Consider the following 20,693-nt stretch of genomic DNA (forward strand, 5'->3'; position numbering starts at 1 on the left):
TCTCCCGTTGCGGAGCACAGGCTCCGGACGCGCAGGCTCAGCGGCCACGGCTCACGGGCCCAGCCGCTCCGCGGCATGTGGGATCTTCCCGCACCGGGGCACGAACCCGCGTTCCCTGCATCGGCAGGCGGACTCCCGACCACTGCGCCACCAGGGAAGCCCCCTAGGTTATACTTTTATTTCTTGAAACTGTAGATCTTCCTGGGGGGGAAAGGTACCTGAAATAAAATTCCCTGTTAAGATGAACGTGGACAGCCTCTCCTAACTGATGCCGAGCTGCTCTGTGTGAAACGCGGTTCGGCCTTGGAGGAGCGGAGCGAGTGGTTAGGCAGCCCCCCCCGCAGTTCGCGGCCCTCGTTGCTGGTGGGGGCGCTGCGTGCGGGGAGGATGGGCCGTGCTTCTGCGTCACGGTCACGGCCAAGTCGGCCAGCGCTGGCGGGGAGCAGGGCACGTCCGGGTGGCATCCCGCCGGGCCGTCTCTTGCAGGGCTTGGGGGCACCTTGCTGTGGTCTGGAGCCTTCTCCGGGCTGTCCCTGACTGCATCTCCGTGCGAAGGCCCGAGCTGTGGGGACCGTTTGAGATCTCGGGGGCAGAACTTGCCCTGGGAAGAAGCGAAAGGCCCCTCTGTCTCCCTACCCCTCCGTGTGCTCATCTAGGAGGGCGCGATCTCCGCTCCTTACGTTGTTCTCTGTTCTTTAGAGAGAGCAAGTTACCGTATCCCGGTGATTTTCTAAATAGCAAGGAAAAGCCACTTACAGTGGGAATGAATAATTGAACAAAGCGTAGTAAAAATTATAGCCCGAACTCCGCGTCGTCAAGCCCGGATGTAATTTGTGAAAGATTTGTTTCACGGGAACCCTTTCTTGGCAATGAGAATTTGGGGTCGCCGCTGGTGCAAAGAAATAGCAACAGCATAAAAACTGACTTTCCCACAAAAGTGAAGTCTAGGCCGGTGCTATTACGCAGGTCAGAAGCTAGCAATCTTGGCCTTGGAGTCACGTCTCTGGGCCTGTGTTTTCATTTGGTGACTGATTGTCTGGAATTGGGAACTCTGAGGGACCTTTACTCTGGGCCTCCTTGGCTGCGCACACGCTCCAAGTTTACAATTTGAAATGCTCTAACGATGTGATTGGTTAAATTGACAAGCCCGCAGCTCCAAGGACCAGGCATTGAGATGGGGGCTCAGATGGCCTTGGGCCACGCGTGCTCTTTGCTCATCCAGGTCAGGGTCCTGTGATGGGAGTTTCTGAGCATCCAGAAGGCGTCACCAGCACTGCTAGGCAGGCTGGAGCATCAGGACTTGAATTTAAAGTGTGTGTGTGTGTGTGTGTGTGTGTGTGTGTGTTTTAAAGCAGTTATTTTCAGTTGAACTCATAAACCTCTCTAGTCTCCATTTTTGCAAGAAACGATTTTGGTGTTTTGCCCTTTTAATTCTAGGTGGTGAGTTTTTTTGTTGTTTTCATCACAATGCAACCCTTGTTCTTTTTTTTAAATCGAAGCAGAACATACCTACAGAAAAGCAAACGGGTTCCAAGTACAGAGCTTGATAAAATTTGACAAAGTGTTTATTTTCATTTTTTAAATGAGGGGTTCTCAGTATTTGTCACCGAAGTTCTCCCTAGAGTGTTTTGCTTCTAAAGTATATTTATCAATGGTTACTTGTCCGGGTTGCGTCGCAGGCGTGGAACTGCCAGGAGGAGCCCATCAGCTGGAGGAGCATCGTTGCAGGTCACTGTGTGCGGGGTGGAAAATACGTCGTTATCTTTGTGTGTATTTCTTCACATCAGACTCCTGTTCAGCTCGCGAGCGCCCTGTGTTTTATGGGTGCTAAGATTCCTCATCCAAGGAGTGCTTGCTGCGCCAGAGGGGCAGCCCTCCCGGGTGGGATCCACAGGGCTCAGGCGTTAGGTGTCACCTGCCTAGGACGACGTGGCTGCTTTGGGAGGGTGTGCGCGAGGGGGAGGGTCGGGGGGAGATGACCGGCCAGGTGAGGGCACGTGGGGCGGGCACGGGGCTTCTTGGGGGCAGCGGGGGCGTCTCCCTTTATTTGTTCTCGGCCCTCGGGCCATGTTGCCGGCACCAGCTGGACATTTGGTGAAAGTTGGTTAAACTTGCTGCCGGGTTGGGGCTGGGGGACACCAAGCCCTTGCTCTTGCACCTGGGTGTGGAATGATCTCGCGGGACGTTAGCGTCACACATCCCGGGGACCCGTGGGGCGTAGGGTGGGGCCCAGAGCCCAGTGACGGGGATGTGGAGGCCACCGCCCGGTCACGCGTGGACTGGGGAACGGGGCGGGGCCCATCTCACCTGGAGCCCTGCTCACCGTCCGGTGCCAGGCGTGGCCCCATGGCAAGGCCAGCAGTGGACGGCCACCCTGACGTCGGGCAGGGCCATGTCAGAGACAGACAGACCTACGGGTGGTTTGGGTGCCGGGACCGGGGCGTCTGGTCTGGCTTTCTGAGCGCCAGGCCCTCACGGAAACACTGGCGCTGCAGACCCCGTGCTAGAAGCCCCGGGGAGGTGGCACCCCAGCTGCGTAGAGCTAGGTACAAGGGGAAGGCCTCGCCCTGGAACTTGGGGCAGGGGGAGGGGGCTTTGGCGCAGGGCGGGCACCCCTCAGTGAGGGCACCCACCCCACCCCACCCCCCGCCCCCGCCCCCGCCAGGCCTCTCGCTGCCCGGAACCCACTCTGCCCAAAGGCGCCGCCCTTGAGGAAACACTGGGTAGTGCTCCCTACTTGGAGACGCTTTCCTTGGACTAGAAACGGATCAAATGAACAGACAAGCCCTGCTTTCCGGACAATTCTGTTTTCTACTTTTGTTTATTTATAAAGTGACGTACTCCTTGAAAGCATCAAATGCAGTAAACAGTTGAGAATCACACCAGGGGAAGCCGAAGGCTGCCTACCCCCCGGTGCCAGTGCCCAGGGGGTCACCGCTGTCCACGCTTCCAGAGCCTCCCGGGCATCCGCAGACTCGCACGTCACACACACGCGGGGCAGGTGGCGTCAGCAAGCGGCCCCTGGGAGCCCTGTCCTCGTGGAGCCTCTGAGACGGGTGACTAGAAGGACCCGTGTTTGCTGGTCTAAGATGGCCTTGATTTTAAGATGTGCCACTATTTTGAGCCACCACGAAGGGGAAGTGCTGCCACGCAGACTGTGCCGTGTCGTTGATCAGGAGACACCCCCATCTCAGAGATGGTCAGGTGTGTCTGGGGGCGGGGCAGAGGGCGCATCTCAGGCGCGAGGAGGCTGAGGTAGGGGTGCTGTGCAAGGACACACAGTAGAGTGACGCGTGCAACCAGCTTTCTCCGCGTCAAAACCTGGCCAAAGACACAGGGACCGAAAATCATGCTCCAGTTCCTGCTGGTGAATATAAAATACTAAAATGCACCCAGGCTGAGACGCCATGCTCAGCAGGGTTTAAATGGGAATGAAGATTCAGCTGAGAAAGTGCATTTACGTTGAGTCTAAGCGGGAAACCACGTGTAAAACAAAGTTGATGGCATTCGATATGTATTATTCACGATGAAAAACGTTGCCGTTAGAATTCTCGTAATTTGATAATACCCGCCAGAGACCTCCAGCGAGCCCCACACTTAACTGGGGACACTTGCAGTGTTTCACGGTGAAGTCAGGGTGGAGGCCAGTTTGCCTGTGGTCACAGTGAGTGGCCAGGGCTTTCCTGGACGTCTGAGCCGTTGTAATAAGACGGGGAAACAGGAGGTTTAAAGGTAGGAAAAGAAAAGCCCAAACCATCTTTACTGGCAGAGATGTGAAAGTGCTCCTAGAAAAGCCCGGGAACAGGCGGCGAGTGTTCGAAGCGCGGCGGCCAGCATGCAGACTGAAGCGGCTCCAGACCCGCTCGCGACCGGCTCGTGCACCGAGCAGGGCGGTCACGGGCGGCGAAGCCCACTGCCGACCCCCCGAGCAGCCGCTTACGGTCACTTAGGGCGTCCCGGAGGCGTGACCAAGCCCGAGGTTCAAAGTCACCAGGTGCCGACCCCTCGCGCCGGCTCTGCAGACGGGCCGCCACCCCACACACACTCCCCAGAGGACTCTCCACGGGGTGTCATCTGCTGATTCAGGGTTTGGCTCTGGGGACCCGGGACAAGGAGCCCTGACTCGGGTGCCTGCCGTCGCCCTGTCGCCCGGGCTTGGGAGGGGCTGGGCCCCGGCAGGTGAGCGGGGCCCCCACGTGCCTCCACGTGGACGGCAGCTCCCCCCGCCCAGGCGGGGTGCGGTCCCACTGGGGGTGGCGTGGCGGGGAGTCCGTCCTGCGGGACTGAGCCCACGAGCCCTGGGGTCTCAGAGCAGGTCGGGGGTGCGGGGGCTCTGCTCGGGCCGGCTCGGCGGGTGCACGGCGGCCTCACGCGGCATCCCACGGCTGTCCTGCTGGTGTCGCTGGGCGTCCCCTGACATGAGGGTGAGGCATTTTTTCAGATGTCTACAGAGCAAATTCACGCTTCCCTTTCTGGGAGATTCCTGGTCATTTCCTTTGCCCACTTTCGACTGGGCCTCTCTAACTGGGTGGTTCTTTTTCTTACGGATTCATAGAAGATTTTTAAATAATCTAGACAGGATTCTTTCATTATGGGAGCAGCATATATGCCAAAGCATGGCCTTTTTTTTTTTTTTTTTTACTGTTGGTGTTTGCAATATAACCCCTTCTCTTAGTGTTACTCATTTATTTTTGGCTGCATTGCGTCTTCATTGCCACGTGCGGGCTTTCTCTAGTCGCGGCGAGCGGGGGCTACTCTTCGTTGCGGTGCGTGGGCTTCTCATCGCGGTGGCTTCTCTTGCTGCGGAGCACGGGCTCTAGGTTCGCCGGCTTCAGTAGTAGCAGCGCGCGGGCTCAGTAGTTGTGGCACACGGGCTTAGTTGCTCCGCAGCACGTGGGATCTTCCCGGACCAGGGCTCGAACCCGTGTCCCCTGCGTTGGCAGGCGGATTCTTAACCACTGCGCCACCAGGGAAGCCCCTCTTAGTGTTTTTAATTGGCGTTTCCCTGCTTACAGATGAGTAGAGCATATTTGCATCTCTTTGTTGGTCTTTTTGATTTTCTTCTTTTGTGAAGTGTCTCCTCAAGTTGTTCGCCTGTTTTCCTGCTGGGTCGTCTGTCTTTTTCTAAATGATATACAACCCGTGTCCCCTGCATTGGCAGGCGGATTCTTAACCACTGCGCCACCAGGGAAGCCCCTCTTAGTGTTTTTAATTGGCGTTTCCCTGCTTACAGATGAGTAGAGCATATTTGCATCTCTTTGTTGGTCTTTTTGATTTTCTTCTTTTGTGAAGTGTCTCCTCAAGTTGTTGGCCTGTTTTCCTGCTGGGTCGTCTGTCTTTTTCTAAATGATATACAGAAGATAAGTTTTTAAAACATATTTATGTTATCTTCTGTATATTATCTTACCCGTTCAGCGCTTCTTCACTCTCTTCTTGGTGTTGTGATAAGCGGCGTTTCTAAAGACTTATTTGGTTCCCCGTCCAGACTCAGTGAGGACCCAGGCTCAGCACCAGCTCTTGGGGGAGGCCCTGGGGGAGGAGTTCCCCTGGGAAGACCCCTGAACCCTCCTGTGCAGCAGGGCAGCCGGGAGCCAGCCACAGGGATTGCCTCAGAGCCAAGGTGGGCATTGAGCTCCCCACGGGCCTCCTCCGCCCGGACTCTTGGAGCTGCTGGCCGGAAGGGCCGGCCCCGATATGGGCAGGAGGAGGGGCTGCGGCAGATGCCCGGAGGGAGTGTGGAGCCCCTGACGTCCCGGGGGCTGTGGCCCGGGTCCCTGGGATGGTGTGGGGCAGCAGGAAGGCGGCCTGGGTGAGCTGTCCTCCCCAGCACGACCCCGGAGGGACCCTGGAGGCTTCGAGGACCCCTGCCTCGGGGCCAGGTTCCCTGAACAATTCCAGGACCCTCCCCCCTGACGAGGAGCCGCTCTGAGGTGACAGGGGTCCCAGCCAGAGGAGGGATCTGCAGGGGCCGGGCGGTCTCCCTGCAGGTGACCAGGGCCAGAATGGAGGTCCACTGTGAACCCCCGTTGTTAACTTGGGCCTCAGTCACTTGGAACGTGGGGGAGGCTGGTGTGGAATAGTCCTGGGCAGAGGTGCTTTTTCTATCCAGGACTCATCTTGCACCCCTTGCCCCCCGTCCCACAATCTCCTAAAGTATGAGACTCAAGCCTGAGGGTCCCCTCCCTGGTGGGAGAGCAGGGCCCACAGCGGGACCGGGTACAGTCTGCAGCCTCAGAGCCCCACGCCTGCCTGGGGATGGCGGGAAGGCGGGTCTCAGCCCACGGCGTGACGCTGCACCTCCTGCCCAAGTCCCCGTGAGGGGGGACAGGCCCTGGGGTGGCAGGGACCCCGCAGCCAGCCCAGGCAGGGGTCTTAGAGTGCCATGACGCGACCCTCGGGTGGACGCGGGCTCCCTGCACCGGCCCCTCATTCCACAGGCTCACGCCGCGTCCCCAGCGCAAACCTCGTGCCCCCGAGCCGCCTCCTCCTGGCTGCCCGGCCCCCGAGGCTGCCCGGGTGCCCAAGGGGAGGGCGAGGCAGAGTCCTGACCAAGGGCCCTCCCCGAAGGGCGGATGGTCCTGCTGCTGCTCCTTCTTCCAGGCGGCGGCCTGAGCTCAGGACCTGGGAGAGAAGCTGTCTGCCCTCGACAGGCGAGGCCTCCGGCCTGCTGGGAACTCAGAGCCACAGTCAGGTCCCTGATGGAGGCCGGGCTGCCAGGAAGGGCGTCTCCCTGGAGAGAGGAAGGTGCAGCCAAGCCTGGCCCACACTTCCAGGTCCAGCGGGCCTCTTGGAGCCTGCAGTGACGTGCCAGGCTGGGGGCCAGGAGGTCCCCCTGCTGCAGAAGGGCTGCAGAGGGTGTGGGTCAGTGCTATGTGCCCCCCACCCCGCCCCCCCCAGGCAGGCCCTTGAGGGTACCCGGAGGTGCCCATGCAGGGTGCCCGGGGCATGGAGGACCTGATGGTCATTCCCAGCTCTGCGCTCCGTGACCAGGGCTGTGGAACGTGCCGCGGACTGTCTCGGACAGTCCCGCCTGGAGGGCCTGCTCTGGGCATCCCTGAGTTCCCCGAGGCCACCCTGCTAGGCCCCCGAGCTCCTGCTGATATCACTGAGGACGAAGGTGGCCATCTGGCCTTCCTGGGGGCCCGGAGTGCCGGGGATGCTCCCCCAGCCCCTGCCCCTGGAGGCCCCAGCCGGGCCCCCCAAGCCCCAGGTGGGCGGGGCTGCCTTCAGGGCGGGCGGACTAAGGTCCTGGATGGCAGACCGCAGCCTGCACGCCTGTCGGGGGGCCCCGGGACGCAGGAAGCCGTAGCTCGCCAATCTCACAGGAGAATGCTGCGACTTTTCTGAGAGACCCACCCGTCAGGGCGCACAGCTGCCCCCAAGAGGAAGAGGCGCCTCTGAGACCACTGGGTGTGGACCGGGGTCGAGATGAGGTCCAAGAGCGTCGTGGGGTGCCCGCCTCGTGGTCCTGCGGAGGCCGAACACGCAGCATCCGTGTTCGGCCTCCGGGGCGCGGGGCGGGCTGGCGCCGTCCCGAGGCGGGGCCTCCTTCCTCTCTTGACGGGTGGACTTGGGGTGGAGGACTGTACTGTGCACGCCCCGTCCTTTGTTTCTCCCTTTTCCTGCCTTCTCTGGCTTTAGTAAGCATTTGCTATGGTTCCATATCTTTTCGTCCCCCAGCTGCTAGCTGCACTTCTTGGTGAGCTTCTGGGTGGCTGCCCCGAGTCTGGGTACCCACTTGCACCTGCTGCACGTCTGCCTGTGAACGCTCGGCTCTGGGGTGGGGCGAGCGGACACCTGAAGCCGGTGTTCCCAGGCCCTGCGCCCTTGACAAGCCGGAATGGCCAGCACGTTGCTGGCGTTATTGTTTTGACCAGCTTTCTATAGGAATTAAAAAAACGACGTTTTTCTCTAATTTTGTTATGTTGGAAAAACTGGGCAAAACATTGAGAAATGCTCTCTACTCTCCCGGTCAGGGCGCCTGGATGCAGGTCTCCAGCCTCTGCTGGGCCCTCTGTCTGCACTCAGCAGTGGGGGTGAGTGTGCATCCGGTCAGGAGATGAACCCCACTTCTCACCGCCTGTCCTGTGCACCCCAGACTCAAATCAGGCACCTCCTGAGGATCCCTGTCGGATGCCATCTTCCCCGTGTGGGGTTCCAGGGGCTGCAGCTCCACCTGGTTGGAGCCCCCCATCCAGCGGCCAAGCAGGGTCCCCTCCCCTCAGGAAGTTGGAGTGTGCGTGCCAGGAGAGGTGGCGGGTGCAGGAGAGGACACTCGCTGGCAGGACCCCGGGAGCCACTGACCCTGCTGGGACGGGCCCTGGCCCCAGAGGCCACCCTAGCCCGCGTTGGCGGCCTGTGGCTCCATCAAGGACCCTGGGGTCTCCCAAGCCCGGTCAGCCCCCTTCCTGACCGCCCACAGCCCGCACCATCCCCTGGGCACGTAGATGCTCTCTGGGTGGGAGTGTCCCAGGTGGGGCCAGCGTGCGGGAGAGGAGCTGCACGCGTGTCCCTCCCTCCGGGCTGGCCCCTCCCTCCGGGCTGGCCCCTCCGGCAGTGTGTGGTCCCGCCCCGCCCCCCGCCCGCCCCCCCCCCCGCCCCCCCCCCCCCCCCCCCCGCCGGCTGCATTGGCTCCTCCTCTAGCCCTCTAGCCTCTGGGAATACTCTCTGTAGGAGCAGGAGCCCCACCCCAAGACAAACACGGCTGCCTTGTGCTGGCGAGGGGCATGCACCCCTCCTGGGCACGGCCGGGCTCCAGGGCCGGGCAGCTCGCCAGGGAGCCCTCCTGGACCCCGTCCCCGCCGCCCCCCGAGTTGCTTCCTGCTTTTCGGGAAGGCTCAGGCTAGCAGCACCTCCCTGGGGTAGGGGCTACCCTGTGCGGTCCGGTGGGTTGGGGACCAGAGCCAGTGTCTCTAACCCTTGAAACTGGGCGGCTGGGGCAGACCCAGGCCCAGAGCTTGAAGCCATGGAGGGGAGGCCTTACAAGCAATGCTCTAGTCTGCAGGATGCATCCATTTAATAGAAGTTTCCAGCACTGAGCGTGCAAAACCTGTCAGAAACAGTCACACGGGAACCGCGGTGGTGCCCCGAGTCCCTCCCTCATGAGGAGAAATGTCCCTCGCGGAGGCCTGGGCCGGTAGCCCAGCGGCTGAATTGTGCTTCAGGTCTGGTGTTAAAAGGTCAGACGGCGCGGCTGTGAAAGTTCAGCGTAAAAACAGAGGAAAAGGCCGTCATCTGATTCTCTTCCACAAAGTCAAGGGCCGCGGGAGCCCCGGCGCTCTGGGGTCTCACAGCAGCCCCGTCTCCCTCCTAACGGGCCCAGGCTGCCGGCCCCTCTCCAGAGCCCGCCCCGCCCCTGCCAGGGGCTCGGCCGTGCCGCAGACCCTCTTGCTTTCCATTTCCTTCTGGAAAAGGCTCCCTTCGCTTGCCTGCCTCACCGTTCCGGAGCCCCTTGCGGCCCGACTCTGGGCCAGACCCTCACAAGTGAGACCACAGGGGACCCACAGGGCAGACGAGGGTGGCCCACCGCCCCCTGGCTTGGCTGAGAGCCGTGGGCAAAAGGCCCAGGGATCGATGCCAGCCGTGGCCATGGCAACGGGCGCGTTCAGGGGCCGCGGCGTGCCCTCCTGCCCCGGTGCGAGCCCCCGGCCCGGGCCTCTGCGGTCCAGCCTGGCTCCTGTCCCTGCACTGCGGCCAGACCCGGTCACGAGTTGCGGTGCGTTTGTGCAAAGGGCCAGGGATTGTATAGGTTGGTAAAAACAGGTTAAAAAGGCTTCCCACCAGCGTCTGGCAGTGCCCGGGGCAGCCTCGGCCCTCACCGGGCCCAGTCCCGGGAGCAGCTCTGGGCTGGGCGGCAGGCGGGGGTCGGGGCCCCGCGCTCATGCATCACGCGGTTCACGGACCCTGGCAGGACGAGGTCAGCCCGGAGGGCTCCACGCGGCACTCAGAACTGCGTCTCGTCCCGCGTCTCGGGGTTGCAGGAAGCCAGCTTGTTGCTGCAGCTGCTCTTCCGGCTCCGCGAGCTGCTGGCCACGTGGGCCAGGGGGTCGGAGCGGATGAGATACCTGCGGGGAGGGCGGGAGGTCCCTGACGTCGCCCTGCGCCTGGGAGGCTGGGCTGGGCGCCCACGCGTCACATAGGCAGGTGTCTGCACGTGCCCGGGGAGCCGGTACTTACACAATGTCGTTGGGCTCTAGCCGCGTGTCCGGTGGGGGGTTGATGAGCACATAGGACAGGGTGTTCTGCTGGTCGTTCATCTCGTCTGCGGAGACAGGGCCCAGCGCGCGGTCACCACGCGGCCCCCCGACCTCTGCTCTGGGGGGCCCCGAGGAGCTGGCGGCTCTGGCCCAGCAGCAGAATCCTCCTGGCCTTTCAGCCGTCCTGCCTGAGCCCTCGTCCTGGCGACCCCAGCGGGGCCGGTCCTCCCTGACACTGGCCTCGGGCCCCGCGCTGCACGGGCATGGGGGCGGCCACGAGGGCAGCAGGCGCTGGCTCCCACGGTCTCCCGACGGCTCGCTCAGCTGAGTCACCAGCGTCTTAGGACGCGCTGACCCTGAGCACGGAGCACACCCGCGCACGCCGACACCAGCGCACACGCCGACACACCCGCACTCACGCCCGGCGCAGCGCTCAGACCCGCTGCCTCCCCCGCCCCCAGCGCCCCGCATCCCCGCCCCACACAGGCCACCCCTGACCCCTCCTCAACCCTCCGCTTCGGACGTGTCCTTTCTTTCCCGAGACCTGCTCCCGTGGCACCAGCCCGGAGTCCGCCCGGCTCAGTCTCCCAGAGGGGCCCTTGGGCACACACGGGGTCTGAGCTGCCCGTCACAGAGACAGCCTGGGGTCCAGCTCACGGGGTGGCTGTGGATTCTGGAGAAACCCTGGTCACCTCACAGGTGCCCCTCCGGCCAGATACAGGGACAGGGCTGGCCACTGTCTGGCAGTGACCCCAAGCTCACTGGCAGGAAACGAACGGCTGGCGGCCTCAGTTAACCCATCTGGGGATGCCTAAAGGCGCCTCCCGACCCAGGACCGCGCATCAAGGGAACGGCCCTCCAGGGGGATCAGGCCCTGGGCGGCCTCTGCCCCCAGCCCCTCCCATTCCCTTCTCTCGGCACCGTCCCTCCCGTTGGGAGGGCGCCAGCCGGTCCACCGAGGCGGGATTCTCCGCGAAGCTGGGGCAGCTGCCCGCTGACTAGCCGGGCGACAGGCTGCAGCCCGCTCCTCTGAACTGATGAGTTCAGGGCCGCGTCTGGCGGTGCATTCGGGACCCGCACGGCGGCAGGCGGAGCGCGGCGTGCTTCCTGGGGACGGGTCGGGGCACAGGCTGGGACCCGGGAGCTGACGGACGGGCGCAGACCCAGATGGGCGTCAGCTGGTGCCAGCCTCGTGTCCACGCCCGGGAAGGGGACGGCCTGACCCCCTCGCCCGCCCCCCGCGCGGGGTCACGAGCCAGGTTGGCTCACGCTGGAGGCTGCGTGCCTCCAGGGTGGGCAGCACGGAGCTGGGCGGTGGGGGCAGCGGGGAGGCTCCCGAAGGCTCTCGGGGACCCCGCACCCCTGACCACAGCCAGGGCGGCTCCACGGGGACAGGCGCACGGTCAGAACAAGGAAACGGAGAGGCCGGTGCTGGGCCGGGCCCCTCTGTGTGGCCGGGGAGAGGGGGAGCCGCGCCTGCCTTGCTGGGCCCTCCCCTCCGGCCTGGACCCTGCTTCTCCCCCGGGGGTGGGGCACGGAGCACGGGCGTTCCCGGCCGGAGGCAGGCCCAGCTCCGTGCTTCCGGGGGCCCGGCCGTGGCGCCCGGGGCTGGGTGTGCTCGGTCGCGAGGCCCAGACCCCGGCTTCCCTGGGACGGGGCGGCCTCGCCGCGCCTGCTGTGCTCTGTTGAGGGCCCGGGGCGCGGCGGGGGCTGGCGATGGCGCTCCTGGCCAGGGACCAAGGGCAGTGCTGCTGCGCTCCCCTCGCACCCCCTACCTGGCGCTGCAAGCCTCCGTGCGGGCCCTCCTCCTTCAGCCCGCAGACCAGACGCCCGGCCCGGCCCTGGGCGGACACGCGTTCCTCTGGAGCCCCCCCCGACCACAGCCTCACTCTCCTCCGTGCACCAGGGGCAACCGTAGCACCTTCCCCCGAGACGCAAGCCGCCGCGGGTCCTCCTGGCGGTGCCCTCCCCGGGGGACCGACCGCCCCGCAGCGCCCCAGGATCAGCGTCTCCTCCGGTTTTACGTCCTGGCTCAGGCACCTCTCGGTGTCCACACGTCGGCGGGGGGCTCAGGAGACGCCACCCGGGGACCCTGTGGGTGCGGCCACCCCTGCCCGGGAGCCTTGGCGGGGAGCAGGGATGCAGCCGGGCGCAGGGAGGGGACGACGCAGCCACCCCGTTCACGGCAGCCCCAGGCTCGGACTTGGGCTGGCCTGGGGGCTCTGCCGTGAATGCGGTCGTGGGGTGCGGGGTGAGGAAAAGCCCAGGGACCCCGGGGATGCCAGGGCTTCGCCTACTCAGGCCCACCTGGCCCGGCACCCGGCAGCTCCCCCGCCGTGAACCCCGGAGCTTCTCGCTCCTGGGCCTGGGTCTGCCCCTGGCCGTCCAGTCCCACCTGAGCTAACACCTGCCTGGGCTCAGGAGGCCCATCAGCTCTGGGGTCACCCCTAACCGCAGGGGGCCGGGGTGTGCGGGCTCTGAGCTTCCCCGGACCGTGAGGGGCCCCCAGGGAGCGAAGGGGTCCCGGCAGAGAGGCCTGGGGCCTGGACTCTGCTCTGACCTCTGTTGGGGTCTGGGGGCACGTCAGGGGGCTGTGGGGTGTCTTCTTGGAAGACACAGGGGGCCCACGCAGCACCTGAGCCTCCGGATGAGAAAGAATGGGGTACAAACGGGCTTTGCCTCAACTGGAGAGGGAACCCCCTCTCGAAGCCCCAGCTGGGGCGTGGAGGGCAACCGTCCACCGGGCTTGGGTGGCCCTCCAAAGGCTCAGGGCGCAGCAGACCCCAAGGCCCCAGGCACCAGCCCAGGCCTCACCGTGCTCCACCACGCAGGGGCACGGGCACCCTAGCCTGGGACCCTCCATCTGGGTGCTTCCCGAGAACTGGGTGGGCTCCCAGGGGCTGGCTGCAGGCCGACGGCCACCTGCGTGCTCAGGGCGGGGCTTATCTCAGAGGACAGTTGGGGTCGAAGGACTAGGGCACTGGCGTCAGTACCGAAGTCAGCAAATGAAGGACAGTCAAGGTCCCTGCGGTGGGGCGGCCTGGGAGCTCGTGGACCCCTGCCTGCAGGGACCCTCTCTCGTGTCTTGTCCTGTCTGCCTGCCTGGCCGGGGGTGGGCGGCCACCAGGTGGACCGTCGGCGAAGGGTTGGCCTGCCCCTCTGCCAGACTCTGGCCACCGGAGCAGAATTACCTTGCAAATATCCCAGGTTTACCCGATTCATGACATCACTGGCTGTTAAATTTGCTACATCCTCTACGGAACACACAGGAAAAGGGACAGACAGAAACAGAGAGAGACAGGTCAGCAAGCAGCGCAGAGGTGGCAGCGCAGCGGGGCGGGGGGGGGGGCCAGGGGGCGGCTGCAAGGCGGGAGGCCCGTCTGTCCCTGAACAGAAGTCGGCCCCTCATCTGCCAGGCTCTGGTGGGGGGGGGGGGGCGGGGGGCAAGGAGGCCCGGGGGAGCGGCGGGTGCCCACCCAGGGGCGCCCGCTCTGGGGCTCAGCCGGGCTGGAGGCTCTGCCAGCGTGCGACGCGGGGCCGTGAACACGGGACACCCCACTCGGAGCCTCGGCAGTCAGTGTGCCACCCGGAAGGGGGGTGACAGCACCCTCCCGGGGAAGGGACACCGAGAGGGGACAAAGGTAAATCGTGAGGCTGGGGTGTGGCCGGGAGGGGCTGGGCAGCTCTCATGGGCAGCAGACGGCCAGGCCCAGGTGACCCTCGGGCAGCTCCTGGGTGAAGCCCGAGCTGCCTCATCCCACTTGGAGGGGACTCAGGGGCCCCTGACCCAGGAGGTGGGCGCCCGGGGACAGAGCCAGGCCTGGGAAGCGGGCAGAGTCCCCGAGACGGAACCCAGCGGAGGCCGGAGCCTTCACCAGGCCGGGCGGCGGTGGGGGGCTTGGGCCCCTCTCGGGCCCATCAACGGAGGCAGCAACTCTGGAGTGGGGAGGGGACGGGCTTCTCTCCTCTGGCCCAGCCAGGGCACCCAGGCCCGTTCACGGTCACGTCACAAACTTCTCCCCAAAACAAGCTCTGGAGAAAATCTGCCCATGAAGACAGGCGCCCTGGCGGCGTCGCCTGAAGTCGCAGGGATGGGGGGGGCCGTGCGCCAGGAGCAACGGCGGGGCCCCCGTGGTCCGGGAAGGGTGTTTCGGTGCTCGGCCATTCACCCGGCGGCCCCCAGATCTGCCCCCGTAGCCCCGAGCTCCAGCTGCTGGGAGGGCGAGGGGTGGCCGGGGGCTCTGGGGTCTCCAGCCACACCGTGTTCTTGTTCTCACGGTACGCAGCGGGCCCCTGTGTTTCTGACCCCAGCAGGACTGGCTGCAGGTGGCCAGCCTGTCCCCGACCGAGACCTGTGCCCTTGGCTTTCGGGGAGCCCGACCCAGCCCTCCCCACCCCCAGCTGCCTCCTGCAGGAGAGCTGCCTGCCGGGCTCGGCCGGCCTGGGCCTTTATTTTACAGATGGGGAAACTGAGGCCCCAGAGTGGAGGGGTGAGCCCTTCCTTACGCGGAAGCTCCACACGGGGCGCTCTGACGGGGCACGGGGCAGGTGCCCTGGCGGGCAGAGCGCGGGCCAGGAGGGCAGACGGACAGATGGCCCTGCCGGCCTTACCGTAGCCGGTGGTGGGCAGCCCCAGGTGCTTCATGCGGTTCTTGACCAGCTCGGAGAGTTCCTGCCGCTCGGATCGCTGGTACAGGCTGAGCCGCTGCTGGCTGATCCACTCAGCCGCCTTCCCCGCGTGCCGGGCGCCCTTGCGGCTCAGCCTCCGCGCCCACGGCAGGCTCTTGCGCCGCAGGAGCGGGTGCTCCGCCGAGCCGCCGCCCACCGCGTGCGGGCCGTGGGCGCCGCCGCCGCCCGTGCCTGCCCGTGAGCCCCAGGGCCCCTTCGCCTCCCGGGTGTCCTCGCGGTCCTCCACGCTCACCGAGACCTGGGACTGGCCGGGGAGGAGGGGTGAGGGCCCAGGAGAGGAGGGGGACCCGGGGACTGGGCGGGGGGATAGGGAACGGGGGAGGGGAGGGGACAGGTTGGGAGGGGTGCCGGGCAGAGGATGGGGTGACCCACGGAGCAGCCGGGGTGACAGGGACGAGGACGGTCACGGTCCCTGGGGGCACCTCAGCCCAGGGACGCCAGTGCCTTCCTCTGCAGCTGGGCAGAGGGTGCCGGGCCAGAGCCCCAAACCACTCAGCCGTCCAAACTGCTGGCTCTAGGTCTGTCTCTGATTTGTTGGTGAGAGGAGGCACCTCCCTCCACCTCTCTGGGCCCCGCGTGTCCTGACTTTGCCATGGGTGGGGGGCACCTCCTCTGTGCGACTCAGTTTCCTCATCTTGGGGGGCAGGAGAGGGCGGGGCGCATGGTGGGCTGGGAAGTGCCAGGGCCTTGCGTGGGTCAGTCGGGGTGTGGGGCTCTGGGGGTGTGGAGATTGGGATGGACAGCGGGGAGGAAGGGGTACCCGCCAGGACGGGGGCCGTGGCACGAAAGGCAGATGTCACGGGGGCTGGGGGCTGGGGGAGCCTGGGCTTCCCGTCCGTATGGGGGCTGGGGTGATGCCAGGAGCCCTCTCTGAGCTTCACCTTGGCTGGCGCATCCTGGGGCCTCACTTCCTGACCTATCACCCAGAGCCCAGGGCCCTGCGCCCCTGCCAGGCGGGACTCGTGCGTGTTAAGTGAACCCCTGTGGGCCTGAAGGGACCACTCACCTGGGCCCTGAGGTTGTGAGGCTGCAAAGGAAACCGGGGCAGCCTGGGTACCTGCGGGGCTCCTGCCCTGACCCCCAAGGCTGCCTGAGCCCTCGTGGACTCAGGACCCGTGGGCCGGCCACCCGCTGCAGTTCCAGCGGGCGGCACAGGGGCCCCACAGTGCCCTCGAGCCTCCCCTCCCCCATGGGGGGGTCACAGCCACCCAGGGGTTGTCCACGTGTGGAGGTATGTGGGCCTGACCCCACAAGGGCCCGACAGCAAAGGCCCAGATCCCCAAGCTAGAAACGGGGTGGCCCAAGTCACAGAGAAACGGGGCCGCCTCGGGGAGCCCTGCTCCGCCCCCCCGCACCTCCGAGGAGAAGACGTGGCACTCGGTCCTGTAGATGCCGATGGGGATCTCGGCGCTGGAGGAGCACAGCTTCTGGAAGAGGCGGCCGTAGGTGCGGATCCACAGGTCGTCCTCTGTGACCTTCATCTGGAACGCGGGAGCTGGGCGGGGCCGGCCTGGGGCAGCAGGACCCTGCCCAGCACGGCCCGCCCGCCCCAGGCACTTACGGCGCAGAGGTAGCCCGAGCCCGGCGTGGTGTCCAGCCCCAGGAGCAGCCTGGTGATGGGGATCATGTAGTCCTTCACGAAGGACTGCAGAGGAGGGGCCGCAGTGAGGCCTCGCGGTGCGGGCACATCTGCCTCCACATCCCCTGGACACGCCCGCCGGGCACCCACAGCCTCCCGTGCGGTGCGCCCAGCAGACAGAGCTGGGCGGCCTTTCCTGGCCGTGGTCGCTCACCAGGCCGAGCACACTAGGTGAGAAGGGATCAGAAACCCAGAGGCCGCCGGGAGCCGACCCCAGGGCAGCGCTCTCCTGGGAGGCAAGGACGGGGGACGCACGGGTGAACCCCTGCTGCTCCCCGGCAGGGATGGGGCCCAGAGCCTCCCAGCCCTGGCCGGCCTCCTGGGGACCCGGGGGTGGATGCGCAGACAGGGCCACGTGGCTCAGAACTGGGACTGGATGCCGGCACCGGCCCCCCCCGCCCGGCTGACCTGATACAGCAGCGTGTCCAGCATGCTGATGCTAAAGACGCGGCCGGCGGCGAAAGGCAGGCGGAACATGAAGGCCAGGTTGGAGCCGTTCTCCCGTTCCCTCTGCGGGACGAGGGGCTCAGGCTGGCTGGTGCCCGCGGCCGCGCGCGCAGGCAGCCCAGGGGCCTCTGCGCGCACGGGCCGTGTGCACGGCGAGTGCGTGAACACACACAGCAGACGGCCGACCACCGGCCGAGCACCCAGCTCCGCGTCCCCCCAGACACACTGGGGGCCAGGGGCGGGGGCAAGGGTTCGGGGCTCTGCTGGGAAGAAACGGGGGCCTGTGCTTGGTTTAATGCCCTGCCGTTGCCATCGCGGAACCCTAAGCCTTGTGGTAACTTCACCCCGGAGCACGAGTCCGTGAGCGAAATGGAGGGGACGGCGGGGCATGCGCGTGAGCGGAGACAGACGTGTCTGCCTCTGCTGCGTGCATGGCGTCGCGAGGCTCCACGCGGGTCCCTTAGACCCGCTGTGCGCGGCTCCCGTGGCCGCGGAACAGACGACCGCAAACCCTGAAGCTCAAAACCACAAGCGTTCACTCTCTGTCGGTTTTGGACGTGGCGAGTCCGAACGGATTTCAGGGGCCGCGATCAGGCGTCACAGTGCCGTGTTCCGGCCGGCGGCCCCAGAGGACGACCCTTTCCTCCCCCTCTCGCCGTTTCCGGAGGCTGACCACGTCCCTGGCCTCTGGCCCTCCCTCCACCTCCACGCTGACCTCCGGCCTCCCTCTTGCAAGGCCCCTGGTGATGGCGTGTGGCCCCTGGGTGGACCGGGGCCCCCTCCATCTCAGGATCCTTCATGGAATCGTGTTCTCCGCCCTGTGCTCGTTCTGGGGCTAGGGCGGGGGCTTCTTGGGGGCGTTGTCCCTACCGCACCAGGTCGGCCTATGGCTGAGGGGTGGCTCTGAGCCCGGGAGACTGTCCTTCCTGCTGGACCAGAACACGCTTCAAACAGACAGAAGCTGGGCCGCGTAGACCACCCAAGGCCCTCTCGTGGCCCTTCTCACTGGGGCTGCTCCTCGCCTCTGCAGCCTCCTTGCTGCAATGTTGGACGGAGGGGCAGGCAGACGCCCGGGGAAGGAGGCCTCGCCTCTGTCCCTCCCCACCAGCAGGGAGCCCAAGGGCGTGCTGGACGGCACGCGGGCATCCAGGAGGGAAATGGTGCGTTGTCACATAAGAGCCGCAGAACCAGAGCCGTGTGGCGTGGTGACTCCAGGCTTCGTCTTCCCACGGCGGCATTCAGAGCCCAGGTCGCATGTTATGAGGACAAACGGAGAGATTCCCGAAATCATTAAAGTTGCCAGTTTCCCTTCACTCAGAACAATGAATGGTTTGAGAAGAAAAGAACCAGGATGGGTCGGGAGATTGTGGAGGAAAGAAGAGGCTTGACGTTGTAGTGGCTTCACAGGACTTTCCTACTTTCTGAACGAAGGCCAAGGTTTCACACTGTCCACTCTGCAGTGGCTGCGGAAGGTCCAGAGGCTTTAGCCCGAGCTCCGAGGTCGCACGCGACAGCGAAACGTGGGAACACACGAGGACGAGCCCTCCTGAGAGCCACGCGGCCAGAGGGAAGCAGGCGCAGGACTGGACGGGCATCCGGGGCCCTGCTGAAGAGGAGCCAGTCTGAACGGGCTCCCGGCCGAGGTCACTGTCACGGGCGCTGAGACTGTACAACGATGACGCCACGGGGAGCCCGCGTCCTGGGATGTGGCGGGGAGCCCCGACTCTGGGAGATCTTCCTGAGAACCACCTCCAGGGAGACACGGACGCCACCCTCTGCGCCTGAATCACCTCCGAGTGCCAGTGCGACCTCTTGGAAGCACGTTGATCTGGATGCCGGAAATATCTCCAGGGTTCCTTCAGTTTCTACTCGTTAAACAGGACTTGTCTTATGCAGGTTATATGTACAGCGCGATCCCCTCTTCTCTCCGCGGAATCCTCTCTGCGCGGGGTGGGCGCGCCAGCTCCATCTCCCAAGACTGGGTGGCAGCACGTGGCTCTGCCTGCCCCACCCCCACCCCCACGTGGACCTCAGCCAGCAAGCGCCCAAGGCTGCAGCCGCCCTCGGTCACACGTGCTCACTTCCTGACTTCTCTCCGGATCGCAAACCACAGGACTGGGCTCCCCGCCGTGAACCCTTGAGGTGGGGAGCGGGCTGCCCGCCCCCCGCCCCTGGAGACGGTGCTGCAGAGGACGGTGCGATCGGGTGGCGATGCCTGCCACAGAGGGAGGGGCGGGAGGTGGATCTGCGAGGTCTGCGTGCAAGGCAAGGGGAGTGTGGGAGGACGTCTGCTGCGCGTTTGCTGACGGACCTACTTCACGCCCACCTCCGGAACAGGTCGGGGTGCGAGGCCTGTGGGGAATTGGGTTTGCTCGAGGGAAGGCGGCAAGTAAGGACCCCAGCACCGGGATGCCAGCCTTGACCCCGGTTCTGTGCCCGTCGTCCCTGCCCGTGCTTGGATCAGATTGGCCCGAGCGCCTGGATACAGCCCGGCTGGGGCTGCTGAGGCCGACTTCCAAAGCCCAGGGCCCAGCCTCGAGCGGAGGGGGGCTCGGCTCACGGGCCACTGCAAGGGGGCGTCTGGGGGGGGGTCCAGTGGGCCGTCGCGTGGGGTGCAGGCCAAGCCTCCTCCAAGAGCAGGACGGCCCGAGCTCCCGGGCCGCTGACTGAGGCCCCCAGCTGCCATCTGAGGAGCTCCAGGGCCACCACGGGCCTCCTGGGGGAACTCACTTCCGTTGTCTGTCTGGGTTCAGAACTCCCATGCTGTCCCTCTGTCTGCTGTCGGTGGCCAGGCCTGGCCCGGGGGAGCGGCCGTTCGGGGGTCCTCCCCGGTGCGGCACAGGGTCAGCCACGCAAGTGCAAGCCGTCCCGACAAGGACCTCAGCCCGGGCTCACAGGGAGCCGTCACTGCTCCCGGCCGCAGCGGCCACGGTCTCCTCCGTGGCAGCCCACCCGCTTCCTGGTCTCACCCAAGGCAGCCTGAGCACGGCCCTGCCCCTTGGCGACCCCGCAAACGTGCCAGGGCGGCACCACCAGGCCGCGCCGCCCGTGTCCCTGGGCTCCACGCCCGAGCCCAGCTGATGCCCTTCCTGGAGCCCGAGAAGCAGACAGCTGACTTCAGCTGTCCCACCGCACTGCTGTGCGACCTGAGCCAGGTGCGCCCCTCGTCCCCCACCCCGCCTGTACCGGGACGAGCACGTCCCTGCCGGGCAGTTGACAGAACGGACACGGCTCAGGTTTGGGCGCGGTGTCGGGGCCGGTGTCACCTGGGCCAGTGATTTCCGGCGTGATGGGCAACCTCTGCCCCACACAAGGCCGGGCCAGGCCCTGCCTCAGGGGCACCACGTCCGCTCCTGGCCGATGACCCTGAGGTCTCCGGGGTACACACTCAAGAGCCTCACGCTGGGGCTGCCCGGCTCTCTGAGCCCCCTGGCCGGGGGAGGGCAGGCACCCGGGCCTCCCACGGCCCCAGTCGCCCACTCCCTCCAGGCTGTGGTGCACGGGCCGAAGCCCTCAGCTCGGCAGGTCGGGCGGGGCCGCTCACCTTTTCCAGTTTGGAAAGAGCCAAAGAGTAGCTGTCCTTGGCACGAAACTGCATGAACCGCATGTTGGACGGGTGGGTGAGCTCCGTGGTGATGCTGAGGCTGGGGAAGAGCCTGGGCGGGGGGCGGGTCCCGGTCACGGACGCGGGCGGGGGGCTCGGGGCGGGTCCCGGTCCCGGA

The 20,693-nt window shown here is 65.5% G+C and overlaps 1 protein-coding gene across 14 annotated transcripts in view; it reads right to left on the reverse strand.

Moving 5' to 3' along the window:
* Positions 1–5,207: 5,207 nt before the first annotated feature.
* Positions 5,208–20,693, reverse strand: part of KCNT1 (potassium sodium-activated channel subfamily T member 1) — a 38,186-nt gene continuing 22,700 nt past the window's right edge. For 5 of the 14 annotated variants that reach the window (XM_028497427.2, XM_028497423.2, XM_028497419.2 and 2 more), the window contains exons 23-31: positions 20,516–20,627; positions 16,933–17,034; positions 16,447–16,530; positions 16,241–16,366; positions 15,892–15,912; positions 14,808–15,129; positions 13,388–13,450; positions 10,177–10,261; positions 9,903–10,064 (exon numbers count right to left, since the gene is read on the reverse strand). In XM_028497427.2, coding sequence (XP_028353228.1) covers positions 9,944–10,064; positions 10,177–10,261; positions 13,388–13,450; positions 14,808–15,129; positions 15,892–15,912; positions 16,241–16,366; positions 16,447–16,530; positions 16,933–17,034; positions 20,516–20,627 — 1,036 coding nt within the window. In that variant the 3' untranslated portion in view covers positions 9,903–9,943. Of the gene's footprint in view, positions 5,343–8,678; positions 9,194–9,902; positions 10,065–10,176; positions 10,262–13,387; positions 13,451–14,807; positions 15,130–15,891; positions 15,913–16,240; positions 16,367–16,446; positions 16,531–16,932; positions 17,035–20,515; positions 20,628–20,693 lie in introns of those variants that run through there. The other 9 variants (XM_028497424.2, XM_028497420.2, XM_028497430.2 and 6 more) reach the window with 6 other exon arrangements.

This window comes from Physeter macrocephalus, chromosome 13 (assembly GCF_002837175.3).
Source record: "Physeter macrocephalus isolate SW-GA chromosome 13, ASM283717v5, whole genome shotgun sequence".
Classification (NCBI taxonomy): Eukaryota; Metazoa; Chordata; class Mammalia; order Artiodactyla; family Physeteridae; genus Physeter; species Physeter macrocephalus.